This window comes from Oncorhynchus keta, chromosome 8, assembly GCF_023373465.1.
Source record: "Oncorhynchus keta strain PuntledgeMale-10-30-2019 chromosome 8, Oket_V2, whole genome shotgun sequence".
Taxonomy (NCBI): domain Eukaryota; kingdom Metazoa; phylum Chordata; class Actinopteri; order Salmoniformes; family Salmonidae; genus Oncorhynchus; species Oncorhynchus keta.
In genome coordinates, this window is record NC_068428.1 from 494,793 (window position 1) to 516,585 (window position 21,793).

At 43.9% G+C, this 21,793-nt stretch overlaps 1 protein-coding gene across 2 annotated transcripts in view; it reads right to left on the reverse strand.

Moving 5' to 3' along the window:
- Positions 1-567: 567 nt before the first annotated feature.
- LOC118386644 (acyl-CoA:lysophosphatidylglycerol acyltransferase 1-like) overlaps positions 568-21,793 on the reverse strand; it is a 79,655-nt gene continuing 58,429 nt past the window's right edge. For both annotated transcript variants that reach the window (XM_035774354.2, XM_035774355.2), the window contains exons 7-8: positions 4,650-4,756; positions 568-3,949 (exon numbers count right to left, since the gene is read on the reverse strand). In XM_035774354.2, the coding sequence (XP_035630247.1) occupies positions 3,798-3,949; positions 4,650-4,756 (259 nt within the window). In that variant the 3' untranslated portion in view covers positions 568-3,797. The remainder of the gene's footprint in view (positions 3,950-4,649; positions 4,757-21,793) is intronic.

The following is a 21,793-nucleotide window of genomic DNA, read 5'->3' on the forward strand; positions in this document are numbered from 1 at the left end:
TGCAGCGGTGTCACATTCAGTGCCCGAGTCAATAGAAAATGAGGAAGTTAGCATGACAACAAACCTGGCAGAAGCAATCACAGCACCATAAATCACAATTCAATACTTATTTATTGTGCTGTTGGTGTGGAAAACAGGTGTGGAAAACAGCGGCTTGCTTACCCATGCATTTAAAATACAAAATTTGAATGATGTTTGATTGACAAATGTTGTAATGTTGCACTATTAATATGATTTTTTCCTTATTTTCAAATTAGGGGGTGGGCCATCATTAAAACATTTCTCATGTTTCATAATGTACTGTACTATGAGTTCAGATCACACATTCTATGACAGTGACATACTTTAATTCACCGTCTACATTTCCAATATATCAGAGAGAGAATGTCTCCAATTAAAATGTATGGACATTTGAACATAAACTCAAATTAGGAGTTTAAGTGTGTCATCTTAAAGTGAAAGGAAGTGCACAGACACCTTTTGAAGCGTGACACACACATCAATAACCAACAGTTGTGTAGTACATCAAACACTAAGTACATGAGGCAGAGGAAAAACCAGACAAGCTTTCAGGATCTTCATGACCATCAGTTTATTCCAGCACAAGTTCTTTGTGTGGTAAAATGGCTGTGTAGCTAGGAAGAAAGGGAGGAGTACAAAATGGAAAATTACAGTTTCTAGTATTGTTTGTTAAAATTCCTAACATAGTATTTTTTTTCTTCCTAAAACCATATCTAGGAAAATAATCTTATTTCCCCCTGCCTTTCTTTGGAGAGACACTACATTTTTCTGTCACTCTCTCACATTGAAGGGCAATCTCACGGGACCGGCATGAAGATGACACCTAAAAATTGAAGGCCCATCTCCAAATGGACTCTCTCCCGAACCAGCCAGCCCTCTGCATTTCATACACAGCCTCTGTTACTGTACAGTATTTCCACGCTTTCGGAGGTGACGACGACAGTCCATTCCGTTTGAATTACTTAAACATCATGATTTTGGCTGTTCAACCAATTTGTAAATTCTTCTGTGTGGCTTTTGCTCCATTAAAAACCATGGTAATAATAACAATTATGGGACAGAACTGCTGCATCATTGCTGGGCCATGACTGAATTCCCCTTCAACGTGAAGAGTGATTTGGAATTCTTTATTTTTATGTTTCAAATAAAACATTTGACTCCCTACCACTAGACACTATCTTGGTACCACCATAAGATTTACAAAGGCTAGATGGAGATCAATAAGATGGCAATATCTCCACCAAGCCCAATAATAGTCTAGATAGGAGATTTGCAATACTGCATACACCAATCAAGTCCCTTTAAGATCTACAAGTTGGAATCAGCCTAGGTTGAAGATGACAAAAGATTAAGACGGGATTCTAATATCCCATAACTCTTTGCAAAAATGGGACCAGCGTTGCTAGTTAGCAACGGTGCTAGTGGTTAACAATGGGGCTGGTCCAATTAATTTGTTTATTTTCAAACACTGCCGCGTAGAATTATTATGTTGTCTTAACCTGTATTTTTTTTGACCTTGGAATCCATCAGTGTCTTTAGGTGGAGGGGCTATGATTTGGTTCGAACTTGGGCCTCTGTCCCTGTTCTAATACTTCAGAAAGGCATCCTTCCTTCCTTGTTTTGCTGAGGTAAGCACATATAGATAAGAGATTGGATAGGTGTAGACGAGGTAACCACCCTGTTTCTTACACTAATCCAACCAGTTCAGATCTGCGATTTCTTCAAGGTAGGAAGGAAAGGATGCATTGCTAACGTATCCCAACAGGGCCATATGTGTATCACTGAGCATTGTGACAGTGCAGGAGCTGAGAGCCTGGCCGAGCTCTCCGGGTTCATGAAGCACACATAAAATAACATCCATGTCAGAGGTCAAACCAAAGGTCAAGGAACAGGGAAGTAACACAGAAGTGACAGGTCTCGAAACAATTGTTCTTTTTATCATTTTTTGTTTGTTTTTTAAACATTCATGATTTTTCAAAACTAAAAACAAATAAGAAATAGTCGGACCAAGAGAGAGAGATAACATCGGTTGCAGTCACTCACAACAATTAATTTCTTCCTCAGCTTCGTTATTTACAAGATTAAATATACTCATGGCATAAGGACAAAAGTTCAAGTAATTTAAAATGAAATAATAACTGACCACTAAAGAGTGATTTGCCGCCACAACTCGGATATCGCAGATCAGCGCGACATCATTATAATTATATATATATTAAAAAGAAGGGAGGAAAAAGTCAACCACACACACTCACTTAGGCAGGTTACGCTGTAAATTTACAGTAATGACACCTACGAGTTTGTAAGCCAAAATGTAAATTTTTGAATGCCGAGCATTAGGGTAGCTCCGCCTATAAAAAGTATATTTTTCTTATGTCATTCCCCACCCCATGACACTAAGCATATGGCTTAAATGGAGTCCAATGGGGAGAAATTCAGCTTTGTCCGCCTTTTTCAGTTTGGCTCACTGAGACAGTCCTATATGGGCAGAGATCCACTCTGCTCTGTGTAGCTGCACCATATCTGTGTGTGTGTGTGTACTAGTGAGGGCAGGGGGTGTTGAGAATCTGCATCATCACGGGTGTTAAGGGAGTTATTTTTCAGGGGGGGGGTCGGATCAGAGTGCTGTCCCAATGTGCCATCAGTGTTTCGTCATCAGCATTTGGGCACTGCCCTGCCCCCCTCATCCCCCGGGTTCCGGAACCACCCCACGTTGTGGAAACAGTCTTAACAAGAGCCTGACATCGTTGCCAGCTTCCCTTTAGGCCCAGACAGGGGGCCGCCAGTGTAAACAAGAAGATTCCCCTTCAGTCAGTCAGCTCAGAATACAGTCTTGGACAGACACATAGTAAAGTAAAGTCTCGAAGACGACAAGGTAGGTGGTCTACGACAACACCAACGACGATAACAAATGCAATGGTCGTTGTTAGGGGGAGAGGGGGTGGTTAGAGGGCGGGGAAAATGAAAATAAACTAAATAAAAAACAAACAGCTACCGTTCAGGAATATTTCCTGGAGTGGGTGGTGGGGTAGGGGGCAGTATGGATCCTTTTAGTGCAATGAAGGCCATAAAAGAGGGGTCAGAAGTGGTAGTCTCTGATCGGGTACATACAACAAAAGTTCCCTCTCTCTGTAATGTGGGCCCAACCATCTAATCAACAGTCCTGGAGAGAAGTCCAAAAAGAGGGGGGGGCACAAAGAGAGGGGGGCGGGGGGCAAAAAGGGGGGGGGGGGGCACAAATGCACAAACACACTGTAAAACTACACCTAAAGACCAGGGAGAGAGTCCACTTGAGAACAATTTCAGTTGTAAGTCCTGAGCCTCATTCTTGATCTGAGAGTAAAACTGGGCGTGTGGGTCTGGGCGTGTGGGTGAGTTCAGTTGAAGTGTACGAGGACGTGTGTAAACAGAAAAAGTGTGTGAGAGAAATGAGAGACCATCACCTAGATTGGCGCAGGTGTGTATCCAATAAGTTAGTGTGTAAACATGATTCATGTTCAAAATTAGGGGCTTCAGTCAATCATGTGTGTGTTTGTCCATCCGTCCGTCTGTCCGTGTGTGTAGGTATTCATGTATCCAGGAGGGGAAAAAAGACACCAACATAATCTTTTCTTGTTTCCAGTCCCTCCTGATTTTTGAAAAATGTACATTCAATCCATCGTAGGGAGGAAGGATGGTACTGGGGTGGATGCGCTATCGGCTGATCCAGGAACAGTGCCAACAGGATCCGGTTCACTTTAAAGAACCTCCTTAAAACTGCCATCCCCTCAGTGCACTCAGAACAAACGGCAGTAGAAGTACTGCAGGACGCTGTACCACAGGTAGCCCGAGGCGAAGGCCAGGAATTGGATGACGCAGAGCTGCACAGGGTCGAGGGTCATCGCCCGGGAGACAGCCTCCTTCTGGCCTTTCGGCGGAGGGAAGGCTCCTGTTATGGGGGGCACAGGAAACACTATGATCAGCTTCATTGTAATCACACCTCAATGTGGACAATCACGATTTTATGAAGAGACAATAGTGATAGGCAGAGTGAGATGGCAGAAAGAGAGAGAAATAGGTAGGTAAGAAAGAGACAATTAAAAGAGAGGCCAGAGAGCAAGAGAGAGAGTGATAGAGGCCAGAGAGAGATAATTCAGAGTGAAAAAGGCCAGAGAGAAACAGAGCTGAGAGAGAGAGTGATAGACAGAGGCCAGAGAGAGAGAGTGATAGATAATGGCCAGAGAGAGAATTCAGACAGTGATAAAGGCCAGAGAGAGAGTGATAGATAGAGGCCAGAGAGAGAGAGAGAGAATTCAGACAGAGTGATAAAGGTCAGAGAAACAGAGCTGAGAGAGAGCGTGATAGATAGAGGCCAGAGAGAAACAGAGCTGAGAGAGAGCGTGATAGATAGAGGCCAGAGAGAGGGAGAGAGAATTCAGACAGAGTGATAAAGGTCAGAGAAACAGAGCTGAGAGAGAGCGTGATAGATAGAGGCCAGAGAGAGAGGGATAGGTTATATTGCAAATATCCAAAATAAGATTTGGCAATATGTACATTGTTACGTCATGCCAATAAAGCGAATTGAATTGAATAGAGGCCAGAGAGAGTGAGTGAGCGAAACTGAAAGAAGCAGTGCGGTGAACACAGACCTGTTTCGTAGAAATGGGCCAGTAGATCCTCCTTTTCCACAAACCTCTGATACAGCCAGTCTGTCAGGGGTTTGGTCTCCACCGGAACCTCCTTTATGGGGTACACCCTGAGAGAGAGGAGGAGAGTTTTATTTGATTTAATATGTTCCTGTATGTATGCCGTTACACTTTCCATGCCCATGAAGTACTTGAGAGATCGAGAGTGAGAAGGAGCGAGAGAGAAAAAAGAGAGAGGGAAAGAAAAAAGAGATATCAGTATTATTGAAGTTCTTCTCAGTGAAGGCTGGCTGGATTGAGCGGTATCTGAAGCAGTTGTCCACAATGAGGGCGTCTCCTCCTCACTCCCTGAGCAGTATATCACAACGTAGTGTGTGTGTGTATGTGTGGTGAGGTGTGAACTGCAATCCAAGTTGGTTAATGTGTGCGTTAGAGTGTGTGGGTCTGTCTCTCTTTGTGTGTATGCACACAGTGTAAAAAAAAAACATGAACACCTACTCTGTCCATGACATAGACTGACCAGGTGAACGCTATGATCCATTACTGATGTCACTTGTTAAATCCACTTCAATCATTATAGATGAAGGGATGGATTTTTAAGCCTTGAGACAATTGAGACGTATTGTGTATGTGTGCCAGTGTGTGTGTGTGTGTGTATGTGTGTGCGCGCATGTCCATATCTGTGTGTGTGTGTGTGTGAGCAGCACGAGCCTCAGCTCTTTCAGGAGACTTCATTAGCAGGCAGGACAGTCATGGTGACAGGGGAGACAGTTGTGCTGATAGGGAAGCCAGCCTGAAGGGATCCATTCCTGCCCTGCTTCTGACTCCACAGGACTACAGACACAGAAACAGCAGGCCCAGCAAACAGAGAAACACTACAGTATATAGGCTACCTTACCTAGCCTGGTCCCAGATCTATTTGTGTGGTCTTGCCAACTACAAAAACAGCAGGCTCAGCAAACAGCAATGCAGAAAACAGGTCTATATAGGCTAAGGCTACCTCAGCTATCCTGGTCGGTCCCAGATCTTGTTTGTGAGGTCTTGACAACTTGGCAACATAGCACAAACAGATCAGCGACCAGGTAATAATACGTAACCTGCCCAAATGAGAGAAACCCCAAAACAGCTGCCTGCTGGTGGGAGTGCTGTTCCATTGTTGCATTAGTCAGTTCCAATTACGTAGGCCCTGTGTGAAAACCGCCTGTACCACAAAGGCACGAGTGTGTATAAGAGAGGATTGGATAGGTAGAAGCAATATGGTAGTAGCTTGACCCTGCTCTCAGATAGGCTGTGGTTCAGCCATATTGCTTATACCAAATCCAATCCTGTCAGAGCCAAGGTTACAGTCCTGCTGAACAAGAGAAGGCTAACGCAGAAAGTCAACAAACAAGCATACAGACTATAACCAAATACATCACATTTTGTGAAAAATACAGAAACTCCAACTCATCTCCCATGACAAAATCCTTGAATAGAAAAGCGACACAACTCATTGACTACAATGCTAACATCTACAGTACTGGACAGGATGACAATGAATCAGCAAGGATATAGCTCTGGTCCAGGTCATAGTGCACGTTCCACCACAATTCCAATAGTGGAGGAACGCACACGAACAATGATACTATGTGCTGTTCCTGTTTTGGCCAGCAGGTGTCCCTAGTGGGCTGCTCTGTGTCCACACACCCACACACACACACACACACACACACAAAGATCCAACTGAGAATCACCTTCAGACAGAAAAGAGGTTACCCTTGTTTCCTCTGGGGGAGATTCATCATTTCCCATGCAATCTCATTCATTCACTCACTACCCCTGCCAGAGAGACAGGGACACCAGAGCAGTGTTCAGTAGGGAGAAAATGTTTGGAAATGGGGAGGTGCTGCCTGAACTCGTCCAATAACAACCATACAGATTGTATTTTTTCTACACTGATCTACTGAAAATGATGTTGGAGATAAGCAATGGGAGGGGTGGAGTGTAGTACATTGAGAGGTGATTGATTAAGATGCAGTTATGGAAATGCTACATTGTGTAAGCAGTGAGGCACATATTTCTACAGGTTAGAAATCCTGATGTTAGAGTTGTGTTTCAGGGCCTGTTACACACATCAGCGTCAACTCTTTCAGGATCTCTCGGTGTATGTGTGTGATTTTCAGGGCCTGTTCTAGACAAACACAGCGTCAACTCTTTCAGGATCTCTCGGTGTGTGTGTGTGATTTTCAGGGCCTGTTCTAGACAAACACAGCGTCAACTCTTTCAGGATCTCTCGGTGTGTGTGTGTGATTTTCAGGGCCTGTTCTAGACAAACACAGCGTCAACTCTTTCAGGATCTCTCGGTGTGTGTGTGATTTTCAGGGCCTGTTCTAGACAAACACAGCGTCAACTCTTTCAGGATCTCTCGGTGTGTGTGTGTGTGATTTTCAGGGCCTGTTCTAGACAAACACAGCGTCAACTCTTTCAGGATCTCTCGGTGTGTGTGTGTGTGTGATTTTCAGGGCCTGTTCTAGACACAAACACAGCGTCAACTCTTTCAGGATCTCGGTGTGTGTGTGTTTTTCAGGGCCTGTTACACACAACAGCGTCAACTCTTTCAGGATCTCTCGGTGTGTGTGTGTGATTTTCAGGGCCTGTTCTAGACACAAACACAGCGTCAACTCTTTCAGGATCTCTCGGTGTGTGTGTGTGATTTTCAGGGCCTGTTCTAGACACAAACACAGCGTCAACTCTTTCAGGATCTCTCGGTGTGTGTGCGTGTATGTTTTTCGGGCGTGTTCTAGACACAAACACAGCTTCAACTCTTTCAGGATCTCTCGGTGTGTGTGCGTGTATGTTTTTTGGGCGTGTTCTAGACACAAACACAGCTTCAACTCTTTCAGGATCTCTCGGTGTGTGCGCGTGTATGTTTTTCGGGCCATGTCTCAGACACAAATACTATGTGCGGTGACTTGGGGATGTGGAATGTGCATGGCTGATCTTCCCAGTCCAATCGAGGTGAACAGACTGTGGAAAAAGCCCAATAACACATCACAACATATATCTCTAGGGCTGAAGATTCTAGTGTAACCCACCACCACCGCTTCAGCTTGATAAACAAATCAGGAAGATGGTAACTTGGCCTGTACATGCTTAGGTCACAGGGGATGGAACCAAAAGCGTACACTTTCCCCTCTTCACTCATACAAAACTACATTTCATAAGTTTTACAACAGAGATTCTGGACCAAAGTTCTGTCATTGCAACTACCTTAAGACTAAGAGCATCTTCCCACAGTACGAGGGTCTGAGTAGTCACAGACGTATGTGTGTATACCACAGGCCAATACCATTATCTGTCAGAGCTGAGCAGTGTGTTGTGTTTGACTGTGTGTGTGTGTGTGTGTGTGTGTGTGTGTGTGTGTGTGTGTGTGTGTGTGTGTGTGTGTGTGTAAACACACTGTACTGACAGAAACATGGCATGTAATTGCGCCGTTTTGAGACAGCGTGCCCTACAGAACACAACCCGGCTCCAGAACACTAAAGGGTGGACTAGAAAACATACACTGAAAATGAAACTGGGGTTCTCTAGATACTCCCTCAGCGTTTGAATTGATCTACAGCTAGTCAAAAGTGGATCACAAAACAGAAGCTTTCTAATCCCAACGATAGTGTGAGTACCAAACGGCACCAAGAGCTGGTCAAAACTAGTGCACTATAGGAGTTGTTTTATTTCAGTATACATGGCACCTAAAAACTGAATTGCATAGACATCAAGAAAACAAAGTGAGTGTACATAACATGCTATTCCTCCAGCACTACCATTTGGCAGCACCCACTTGGGTGGAATATAGTGATATAGGGAACAGGATGGCCAATTGGGATGCAACCATAGGCTACGTGAGAGCCAGCCATGGTCGCACACACGCCTGTTTCAGTGTAGCATGCCTAACTAACCTATTACTGAGGCCCTGTTCGGTCCCGGTGTATGACGATAGCCCAGTAATCATAGAGCCTAGAGAGGGGAAAGAGAAGCTAGCTGGCTCTGGCCACTGAATGGGCGTTTAGGCCTCGGTAAACGGAGCTACAAACCTGCCCTTTCCTCTGGCAACGATAACCATGTAGGGTGATCCTTCTCTGGTGGTGTGGTGGATCCCTACTTGACTGCAGTAAGTGGAGCCTCTGGGTGGAGTATTATCTGCTGTTTAGAGCGGGGCTAGCTGGGGCAGATATTCCTGTGAAAGAAATCCCTAAATGTAATTCCTCTCCTGTGCTCTAACACTGTTTGTTGTGCTGTGCAGCGGGGTGTAACGCGGCGTGTACTCCAGTGCTGAGGGGATGTGTTGGCGCTCCACTGACAGGCAGGCAGTGTGTTGGAGTAGGGCCATGGTGGCAGTGGCGCGCCACTCCTCTCTCCACCCTAACCCACTTGGCAGCAGCCCACCAGTTAAAGAAACATCCTGCCTGCCATGGCGCGTGTGAGTGTGTGGGTGTGTGTATATTCGAGTTTGTGTGTGAGGGTTTGTGTAGGAATTTGTATCCGTAGGCGTGCATCTGAGTATGCGTCTGATTACAGTGCATTCGGAAAGTACTCAGACCCTTTGACTTTTTCCCCATTTTGTACGTTACAGCCTTATTCCAAAATGTATTAAATCGGTTTTCCCCTTATCAATCTACACACTACCACATAATGACGAGGCAAAAAAAACCTGAAATATCACATTTACATAATTATTCAGACCCTTTACTCAGTACTTTGTTGAAGCACCTTTGGCATCGATTACAGCAGAGTTATTATCTTGGGTATGACACTACAAGCTTGGCACACCTATATTCCCATTCTTCTCTGCAGATCCTCTCAAGCTCTGTCAGCTATTTTCAGGTCTCCCCAGAGATGTTCGATCGGGTTCAAGTCCGGCTGGGCCACTCAAGGACCCATAGGGCGGTGCACAATTGGCTCAGCATCGTCCGGGCTAGGGGAGGGTTTGGCCAGGGTAGGCCGTCATTGTGAATAAGAATTTGTTCCGGGCTCTGGCTCGTCCACTCAAGGACATTTATAAACTTGTCCTGAAGCCACTACTGTGTTGTCTTAGCTGTGTGCTTAGAGTCATTGTCCTGTTGGAAGGTGAACCTTCGTTCTAGTCTGAGGTCCTGAGTGCTCCGGCGCAGGTTTACCATCAAGGATCTCTCTTGGTTTCATCATGGTCTTTAGGTGCCTTTTGGCAAACTCCAAGCGGGCATGTTCCTTTTACTGAGGAGAAGCTTCCGTCTGGCCACTCTATTTAAGAATGATGAAGGCCACAGTGTTCTTGGAGACCTTCAATGTTGCAGACATTTTTTGGTAGCCTTCCCCAGATCTGTGCATCGACACAATCCTGTCTTGGAGCTCTACGGACAATTCCTTTGACCTCATGGTTTTGTTTTTGCTGTGACATGCACTGGCAACTGTGGGACAGCTGTGCGCCTTTCCAAATCATGTCCAATCAATTGAATTTACCACAGGTGGACTCCAACAAAGTTGTAGAAACATCTCAAGGATGATCAATGGAAACAGGATGCAGCAGAGCTCAATTATGAGTCTCAAAGCAAAAGATCTAAATACTTATGTAAATAAGGTATCTGTTTTTTATTTTAAATACATTTGCAAAAATTTCTAAAAACCTTTGACATGATGGAGTATTGTGTGTATATTACTGAGTATTTTTTATTTATTTAATCCATTTTAGAAAAAATTTGGCTGCAATGTAACAAAATGTGGAAAAAGTCAAGGGGTTTGAATACTTTCCGAATGCACTGTATGTGCGGGTGTGTGTGTGCGTGCAGACAGAGCTGGGAAGGGCTCAGATTCCTCCTGTTGATTACCTCTAACAGCCTTTCTCATCATCCTGCAACTAGCGCACGGACGACAGAGCCGAGATTAACCTTTGATGCTCAGTTGCTAGAGCATGGTGCTGGGAACCAGTAAGAAAAAGTATAAAAATGTATGAACTCACTCCTGTAAGTCGCTGTGGATAAGAACATCAGCTAAAATGACAAAAACGGAAAAAAGAAGAAGAAAAAAACCATACATTTTGCAACATAAAACTTGCAAGCGTTTCTTGAATGGACAAGTTCAGAGAGTACCTCCTCATAGGCTGTAATTTGTACGCAGCCACAATGAGACCACCAACCCCTCCAAGTCCCCTACAGTCGTGGCCAAATGTTTTGAGAATGACACAAATATTACTTTCCAAAGTTTTCTGCTTCAGTGTCTTTAGATATTTTTGTCAGATGTTACTATGGAATACTGAAGTATAATTACAAGCTTTTCATAAGTGTCAAAGGCTTTTATTGACAATTACATGAAGTTGATGCAAATAGTCAATATTTGCAGTGTTGACCCTTCTTTTTCAAGACCTCTGCAATCCGCCCTGGAATGCTGTCAATTCACTTCTGGGCCACATCCTGACTGATGGCAGCCCATTCTTGCATAATCAATGCTTGGATTTTGTCCGAATTTGTGGGGTTTTGTTTGTCCAACCTCCTTGTTAGGATTGACCACAAGTTCTCAATGGGATTGAGGTCTGGGGAGTTTCCTGGCCATGGACCCAAAATATCGATGTTTTGTTCCCATAGCCACTTAGTTATCACTTTTGCCTTATGGCAAGATTCTCCATTATGCTAGAAAAGGCATTATTTGTCACCAAACTGTTCCTGGATGATTGGGAGAAGTTGCTCTCAGAGGATGTGTTGGTACCATTCTTTATTCATGGCTGTGTTCTTAGGCAAAATTGTGAGTGAGCCCACTCCCTTGGCAGAGAAGCAACCCCACACATGAATGGTCTCAGGATGCTTTAATGTTGGCATGACACAGGACTGATGGTAGCGCTCACCTTGTCTTCTCCGGACAAGTTTTTTTCTTCACAACAATTGAACCGCTCTCCTTGAAGTTCTTGATGATCCGATAAATGGTTGATTTAGGTGCAGTGTTACTGGCAGCAATATGTGCAAATCAATGATGACGGCACATATTTCCTTGAAGGTAACCATGGGTGACAGAGGAAGAACAATGATTCCAAGCACCACCCTCCTTTTGAAGCTTCCAGTCTGTTATTCAAACTCAATCAGCATGACAGAGTGATCTCCAGCCTTGTCCTCGTCAACACTCACACCTGTGTTAACGAGAGAATCACTGACATGTCGCCAGCTGGTTCTTTTGTGGCAGGGCTAAAATGCAGTGGAAATGTTTTTGGGGGATTCAGTTCATTTGCATGGCAAATAGGAACTTTGCAATTAATTGCAATTCATTTGATCACTCTTCATAACATTCTAGAGTATATGCAAATTGCCATCATACAAACTGAGGCAGCAGTCTTTATGAAAATGAATGTGTCATTCTCAAAACTTTTGGCCACGACTGTAGATCTGCACTGTTGCCATGGTAGCACATCACACGCACACCTTGCCGTTGACACTTAACCCGTGTGGCTGTATCCACTATCTACTGCCACAGGTCCTGTTAGGAGGAAACTGTTCTAACCAAGAGTGGCCACTTTATAAGATCCAAAATGGCGACTGTGAGACCTGGTGGGACCTTGAAGTTACAGGATAATCAGAGAGGCATATATAAATCTAGGCTATATATACACACACACTGAACAAAAATCTAAACTCAACATACATGCAACAATTTCAAAGATTTTACTGAGTTACAGTTCATATAAGGAAATCAACTGAAATAAATGCATTAGGCCATAATCTATGGATTTCACATGACTGGGAATTACATAACTGGTCACAGAAACCTTTTTTTGAAAAGGTAGGGGCGTGAACCTGAAAACTAGTCAGTATCTGGTGTGACCACCATTTGCCTCATGCAGCGAGAGACATCTCCACACAGAGTTGATCAGACTGTTGATTGTGACCTGTGGAATGTTGACCCACTCCTCTTCAATGGCTGTGCGAAGTTGCTGTATATTGGCGGGAACTGGAACACACTGTCGTACACGTTGAACCAGAGCGTCCCAAACAGCTCAATGGGATGCTGGCCTTCTAGGCAGAGTTCCACTGTTCAGTGCCTATTCTTTTTCCCATCTTAATCTTCTCTTTCTTTTTATTGGCTAGTCTGAGATATGGCTTTTTCTTTGCAACTCTGCCTATAAGGGCAGCATCCCGGAGTCGCGTCTTCACTTTTTACGTTGAGACTGGTGTTTAGTGGGTACTATTTAATGAAGCTGTCAGTTGAGGACTTGAAGCATCTGTTTCTCAAACTAGACACTAATGTACCTCTTGCTCAGTTGTGCACCGGGGCCTCCCACTCCTTCTATTCTGGTTAGAGCTAGTTTCCGCTGTTCTGTGAAGGGTCTAGTACACAGCGTTGTACGAGATCTTCAGTTTCTTGGCAATTTCTTGCATGGAATAGCCTTCATTTCTCAGAACAAGAATATACTGACGAGTTTCAGAAGAAAATTCTTTGTTTCGGTCCATTTTGAGCCTGTAATCGAAACCACAAATGCTGATGCTCCAGATATTCAACTAGTCTAAAGGAGGAAAGTTTTATTGGTTCTTTAATTAGAACAACAATTTTCAGTTGTGCTAACATAATTGCAAAAGGGTTTTCTAAATGATCAATTAGCCTTTTAAAATGATAAACTGTGATTAGCTAACACAATGTGCCATTGGAACACAGGAGTGATGGTTGCTGATTATGGGCCTCTGTACGCCTATGTAGATATTCCATTAAAAATCAGCTTTTTCCAGGTACAATAGTCATTTACAACATTAACAATGTCTACACTCTATTTCTGATCAATTTGATGTTATTTTAAATGGACAAAAAAAATGTGCTTTCCTTTCAAAAACAATGACATTTCTAAGTGATCCGAACTTTGAACGGTAGTGTATATACAGCAGGTATCCTGATCGGGTGTGTAAGTAAGTAAATCCACCAGCCTAGAGGTGTGAACAATTCCAACTAATACAGAGGAACTTCCCTATTGAGCAAACAAAGCCATTCAGAAAATACACAAGTATTTTTAGAATAGTCAGTAACGAACATTTAAAGATACTCCAACATCCTAGATTACTCAGTGTGAAAGTAATGACTGACACACACACACGGATATGTCTGCAGCATCAGTCTCCTAATCTGCAGGTTAATCCTCTTGTTGACGAGGCACCTGCACCGGTGCACTACAGGACCTCCCTGTGCTTAGCTCAGCCACATCCCCAGCCAGAGTGTTTGTGTGTGTGTGCACATGTCTTTCAGCCTCACAACAACCTGGGTCCCCGGTGAAGACCTCCGGGGCCGCTGACCCTGCAGGGGAGGTTGATTGTGAGTCCCCTAGCTGGGGTAGGCGGGAGCAGCGCCTCTCTCATTACTGGGCCTAATGAGTCTTTAGCCTTAATCTGAGCCTGGCCCAGCAGCAGCAGAGCGAGGGGCCTGGGGGACAGAGTGGGGGCTGTTGGAGGGCTGGAGGCGCCAGGGCTCACACAGATCACCCCCTGATGTCAGCCTTACGGCCCCCAGAGACCCGAGGGTGGAGAGAAGGGCCATTCAGCAGAGCCAGAGTCATGCAGGGCCAGGGAGGTCTGGACTGGCTGGAGCCCTGGGTCACGTTCATTTGGCACCAAATGGACTGAAACAGGGAGGGCCGACCGATACTTATCCAATGAGAAATGCACATTTTTGCCATCTGTTGGAAAAGGGTTTTAAACACTTTGCTACAGTGTGCTTGAACGAACACAATCTTGGACGCAGTGGGCATTGGAACGGTAGAGGGCAAAGAGAGTTAGAGCACGCTCGTGCGAGAGGAGACCTAAGAGACCTAACTCTTGCCTTTAGAATGACGACATGGTAGATAAAAATATAGTAATCCCTTGATATAAATCACAGAGACCATTGTGATGCCATTGGAAAAGCACATGAATCAAAGCGGAAGTCATAAGAACAATGTACGATAAGCCACCTTACGAGTGGCCGTTTGTCGAGCCTAAATATGAGAGAGTTGAGGAGAAGTACATGTCCATTGTGCACTCCTGCCTTATTAATGTGCGTGTGTGTATTTACTCATACATATACGCTCACACCTTTGACTGGACTCAAAGGAGGGGCAGCTAAGGGAACCTGAGGGGATCAACGCTGCCAGAGCAATGGACTGAACTTGGCTTGGTGTGTGTGAAAGAGAGCAAGAGTGTGTGCGCATGATCTCCTTAAAGAGATGTATAGAGGGGCAACAGACACAAATAGAAAATGCTTTTTTAGCAGCCGGTGCCAGCCTCGGCCTCAGCCTACCTGTGTGATAAATCCTCCTTCAGCCCTAGCGTCTTATCTTAAGACCAAACGGCCTCAAGTCTCCCATTCAGCACTCTTTAAAGACGTCCAGTGATTAAAAAAAAAAACTTTTCCTGTCGAAGAGCGATTTCCCAGGTACAAATACAGTAAAGTCCACACACCAGGGGACACATCCCCCCCCACATCATTCAAATATGCTCAAAATGTCCCCCCCAATATATTGATATAAAAAATAAATAAAATAAAATGTGCTACGCTACGACAGGCGTAGCACCGCCGTCCAAAATAATCATTAGCAAATGTAATCATAGCTAAACTTAACAAATTGCCAATATTATTACTACCGGTTCTAGTATTACACTGTACTGCAGTTCTGCGTGTGGTTTGTTACAAGTGGTGTTGCCGTACCCCAGCAGAAGCAGTTGCTCGACTGCTGTGGTTAGGTACAATCAATGTCAAACACTGTACTGTCTCTCTATTTCATTACTTTCAAATGTATTAAAAAGTGGAAAACTAGAATGTAATGTTAGGTAGGTAGCTAAGTTACCCGAAAAGTTAATTAGCCACACACTCACCCAGCGACCAACAATGGTGCTCACAGGCATATTCAAATAACGATAATGTCTTCATTATGTTATATTTGTCAGAAAGCCTGTGTGAAGTCTGAGTGTAAATCACACGCACACTAAAGTGTAAATTATTATTATTTTACCTTAATATAACTACGCAAGTCAGTTAAGAACAAATTCTATTTTCAAATGACGGCCTACTGGGTTATCTGCCTTGTTCAGGGATTTTTACCTTGTCGGCTCGGGGATTCGATCATGCAACCTTTCGGTTACTAGTCCAACGCTCTAACCACTAGGCCACCTGCCAGCCCAATCATTTATGTTACGCTGCATGTGTAATTTATGTAGACAGTGGTAGCATTCATTTATTGCACATTTGTATAGTACACTGCATAGCTGTACTGTATAGTATACTGTATAGCTGTACTGTATAGTAGACTGTATAGATGTACTGTACAGTAGACTGTATAGATGTACTGTATAGTATACTGTATAGCTGTACTGTATAAATGTACTGTATAGCTGTACTGTTTGGATGTACTGTATAGCAGACTGTTTGGATGTACTGTATAGCAGACTGTATAGATGTACGGTATAGTATACTGTATATATGTACTGTATAGCTGTACTGAAAAGGACAGTGTAGTAGACTGTATAGATGTACTGAATAGTATACTGTATAGCAGACTGTATAGCAGACTGTATAGTATACTGTATAGCAGACTGTATAGTAGACTGTATAGCAGACTGTATAGATGTACTGCATAGTATACTGAATAGTAGACTGTATAGATGTACTGTATAACTTTACTGCATAGCTGAATAGTATAGTATACTGTATAGATGTACTGTACAGTAGACTGCATAGATGTACTGTATAGACTGTATAGCTGTACTGTATAGTAGACTGAAAAGCTGTACTGTATAGTAGACCGTATAGCTAGCTGTACTGTATAGATGTACTGTATAGCAGACTGTATAGTAGACTGTATAGATGTACTGTATGTATGTACTGTATGTAATGCATAGCTGTACTGTATAGTAGACTGTATAGTAGACAGTATAGCTGTACTGTATAGATGTACTGTATAGTATACTGTATAGCTGTACTGTACAGCAGACTGTATAGTAGACTGTATAGCTGTACTGTATAGCAGACGGTATAGTGTACTGTATAGCTGTACTGTATAGCAGACTGTATAGTATACTGTATAGATGTATTGTATAGTAGACGGTAGAGTATACTGTATGTACTGTATAGTATACTGTATAGCAGACTGTATAGATGTACTGTACAGTAGACTGTATGATGTACTGTATAGTAGACTGTACAGAAGACTGTATAGCTGTACTGTATAGATGTACTGTATAGTAGACTGTACAGCATAGATGTACTGTATAGTATACTGTATAGCTGTATTGTATAGTAGACTGTATAGCTGTACTGTATAGCAGACTGTATAGCTGCACTGTATATCAGACGGTATACTATACTGTATAGATGTACTGTATAGTAAACTGTATAGCTGTACTGTATAGTAGACTGTATATATGTACTGTATAGTAGTACTGTATAGCTGTACTGTATAGTAGACCGTAAAGCTGTACTGTATAGTAGACTGTATAGATGTACTGTATATGTACTGTATAGCTGTACTGTATAGTAGACTGTACTGTATAGTAAACTGTATAGATGTACTGTATATGTTTCTGTATAGATGTACTGTATAGATGTACTGTATATCAGACTGTATAGATGTACTGTATAGCAGACTGTATAGATGTCCTGTATAGTATACTATATAGCCGTACTGTATAGTAGTACTGTATAGTATACTGTATATATGTACTGTATAGTAGTACTGTATAGTATACTGTATAGATGTCCTGTATAGTATACTGTATAGCCGTACTGTAGGGCTGTACTGTATAGTATACTGTATATATGTACTGTATAGTGGTACTGTATAGCTGTACTGTATAGCTGTACTGTATAGCAGACTGTATAGTGTACTGCATAGTAGACTGTATAGATGTACCGTATAGTATGCTGTATAGTATACTGTATAGATGTACCGTATAGTATACTGTATAGTAGACTGTATAGATGTACTATAAAGTAGACTGTATAGATGTACCGTATAGTATACTGTATAGTAGACTGTATAGATGTACTTTATAGTATAATGTATAGATGTACTGTAAAGTAGACTGTATATATGTACCGTATAGTATGCTGTATCGTAGACTGTATAGCTGTACTGTATAGTAGACTGTACTGTATAAGAAACTGTACTGTATAGGAAACTGTATAGATGTACTGTATACTATACTGTATAGATGTACTGTATATATGTACTGTACTGTATATCTGCCCTGTCGGTACTGTACCGACAGGGCAGGGAGAGAGAGAGAGAGAGAGAGAGAGAGCATGAGGATGCCGACAGGGCAGGGAGAGAGAGAGAGAGAGAGCATGAGGATGCCGACAGGGCAGGGAGAGAGAGAGAGAGCATGAGGATGCCGACAGGGCAGGGAGAGAGAGCGAGCATGCCGACAGGGCAGGGAGAGAGAGCGAGCATGCCGACAGGGCAGGGAGGGAGAGAGCGAGCATGCCGACAGGGCAGGGAGGGAGAGAGAGCATGAGGATGCCGACAGGGCAGGGAGGGAGGGAGAGAGAGCATGAGGATGCCGACAGGGCAGGGAGAGAGAGAGAGCATGAGGATGCCGACAGGGCAGGGAGAGAGAGAGAGCATGAGGATGCCGACAGGGCAGGGAGAGAGAGAGAGCATGAGGATGCCGACAGGGCAGGGAGAGAGAGAGAGCATGAGGATGCCGACAGGGTAGGGAGAGAGAGAGAGCATGAGGATGCCGACAGGGCAGGGAGAGAGAGAGAGAGAGCATGAGGATGCCGACAGGGCAGGGAGAGAGAGAGAGAGAGCATGAGGATGCCGACAGGGCAGGGAGAGAGAGAGAGAGAGAGCATGAGGATGCCGACAGGGCAGGGAGAGAGAGAGAGAGAGCATGAGGATGCCGACAGGGCAGGGAGAGAGAGAGAGAGAGCATGAGGATGCCGACAGGGCAGGGAGAGAGAGAGAGAGAGCATGAGGATGCCGACAGGGCAGGGAGAGAGAGAGAGAGAGAGAGAGAGAGCATGAGGATGCCGACAGGGCAGGGAGAGAGAGAGCATGAGGATGCCGACAGGGCAGGGAAAGAGAGAGAGAGCATGAGGATGCCGACAGGGCAGGGAGAGAGAGAGAGCATGAGGATGCCGACAGGGCATGGAGAGAGAGAGAGAGCATGAGGATGCCGACAGGACAGGGAGAGAGAGAGCATGAGGATGCCGACAGGGCAGGGAGAAAGAGAGCATGAGGATGCCGACAGGGCAGGGAGAGCAGGTGACATGGAGGTGAGTGAGAAAAGGAGCAAATATTGATGGTTAAGAGCGAATAATGTTAATTTAAGATGAGATGTTCCTCTAAGTATGGCTTCTCATGTGTATCTCAGATAATACAATCAAGAGAGAGTTTGAGACAATGGAAGACAAGACATGCCAAATCAGACAAATGTGAATGTCAAACCCTATCAAATATGACACTACTTTGAGGAGAAATGGTTAAAAGATTATACTTGGCTCCATTACAGACCCTCCTTAAAGAGGGTCCACTGTTTCTATTGTGCTAAATACTTGGCAACACAGAAGTCTCAGCTTGCGTCCAAAGCAGATTGAGCTTTTGTCAAGACTGGCTTTCAAAATTGGTTGGCGGCACTGGAGACATTTAGTGCGCATAAAGACAGCCAGTATCACAGATTTGTAATTTGTGTCTGAACACCTCCCTGCAGCTTAGGAAACAGACCGTTTCAGGCATGTTGGAGGCTGTGGATCATGTCAAAACAAGAATGCATGACAAGCGAACGGAATAGCACTTTGATGTCTTGTTCGCAAAGCAACTGCTATGGCAACAAAGTTGGACCTATAACCTATTCAGATGCCTCATTTCCGCAAACCTACAAAGCGTTACACCGGTCATGCTGCAGCCCTTATACATCCGTATGCCCAGTTTTTGTACAGAGCCCAATTCTACAATGCCTTGTGAATACTCAATTCATAGAGCGGTTTGATCAAGCTGGATTCCACAAGCTGTAGCAGCTTGAACATGTGCAGCTACGCGGAGACATAGACAAGGTGGTAGACGAGTATCCTGAATTGGATTCAAGACTACTGCAGGTCCCAGTGGCCATGTTTGGGGCTAATTACACATATCAAAAGAGCTCAGATGTTGCTTGCATTATTGGGGAAATGGTACCAGATGTGAGAGGTCTCTTCAGTCAGATGGAAGCTTTAGTAAGGCTTCTTCTGCTGGCCGTCCCTGCCTCCTCTGTAGAGGCTGAGAGGAGTTTTAGTGCCCTGAGGAGGCTGAAGACATGGCTTTAGATCATCCATGAGTCAAACAAGGCTGAATAATGTGGCCATGTGTCACGTGCACCAGGAGAAACTGAACCTTGAAGGAATATGCCAGTCTTTTATCGTTGTCAACGAAAAGCGCAAAAAGGCCTTTGGATCCTTTGCTTGAAGAATGGTAAGTCAAAACACATTGCCTGGAGAGGAGATGAGAGGAAAGGAGAAGAGATGACTGGAGAGGAGAATATAGGACCAGAGGAGGATAGAGGGCTGGAGAGAAGAGGAGAGGAGAGCAGAGCAAATGACCATGCTGCCCATCCAAGTTTACTTGCAAATAAAAACAACAATTTGCTAAACCTTGGCCACAAAATCTGGACTTGTCTTCGTATAACAATGCATAGATTTCTGTTATACTTTATTCATCCCTAATCTCTGCCATTACATACAATGAGACAAGAAAAGGTAACAAATAAAAAAGAGCAGTGTAATACAATACACTATTAGACATTATTGTAAAAAACTAAATAAGAAGTTTGTCGTATGTGTTAGTGATTTTTTAAAATATTTTAGAATGGCAGGAAATTAGTTTTACATAAAAAAATATCCAGGAGGGAGGGCAGACCACCCTGCAGATTTGGTCACCCCCAATGTTGATTCCATGGCTACGGCCTTGACACACACTAAAAGGGTAAAAAAATAATAATAATGTTTTGAGCAAAACTTCCAAGGATCAACTTTAGTTAGTTAGTTTGATGGGAGGTAGTAATGTCATCGGCCTCCCCCCTTGCTCGAGGAGCAATAGAGATAACTTGTGCTATTATTTATTTTACCTTTATGCAAATCCGTTAAGAACAAGTTCTTATTTTCAATGACGGCCTAGGAACAGTGGATTAACTGCCTGTTCAGGGGCAGAACGACAGATTTGTACCTTTTCAGCTTGGTGATTTGAACTTGCAACCTTCCGGTTACTAGCCCAACGCTCTAACCACTAGGCTACCCTTCCGCCCCAATGTCATGGACCAACTATTTAGATGTGGCTTTTGTTAAGTAAATCAGGTATTAATTATTATTTTTATTTCTCATTTGCCGTAATTTCCGGACTATAAGCCGCTACTTTTTTCCCACGCTTTGAGCCTCGCGGTTTATACAATGACGCGGCTAATTTATGGATTTTTCCCGCTTTCACAAGATTCATGCCGCCAAAAAACTGAGCACCGTCACATAATGTGACGTAAATCGAGCGCGCTCAAACTTCCCATCATTCTGATTACGGTAGTCATTTTGTCACCCTCATCATGGCAAAGACACGGAGAAATGCATATGATGCAGCTTTCAAGTTGAAGGCGATTGATCTGGCTGTTGGAAAAGGAAATAGAGCTGTTGCACGGGAGCTTGGCCTTAATGAGTCAATGATAAGACGTTGGAAACAGCAGCGTGAGGAACGGACTCAGTGCAAAAAGACAACAAAAGCTTTCAGAGGGAAGAAAAGCAGATGGCCCGAACTAGAAAATGAGCTTGAAGACTGGGTCAACACACAGAGAGCAGACGGCCGAGGTGTTTCAACTGTGCAGATCCGACTGAAAGCCAAAACAATCGCCACCGCAATGAAGTTTGAGGATTTTAGAGGTGGACCATCGTGGTGTCTAAGATTTATGAGACGTAAGGGCCTGTCCATCAGGGTACGGACGAGTCTGTGTCAGCAGCTCCCTCCCGACTACGAGGAAAAAGTTTCAAACTTCCGCAAATTCACTGATGCAAAGATAGAGGAGCATTCCATCGGCCCGCACGACATCATAAATATGGATGAGGTTCCTCTGACATTTGACCTGCCTCTCACTCGGACTGTCAACAGGAAAGGCGAATCATCCGTCATGCTGAAAACAACTGGGCATGAAAAAACGCACTTCACCTGTGTTCGGAGCTGCACG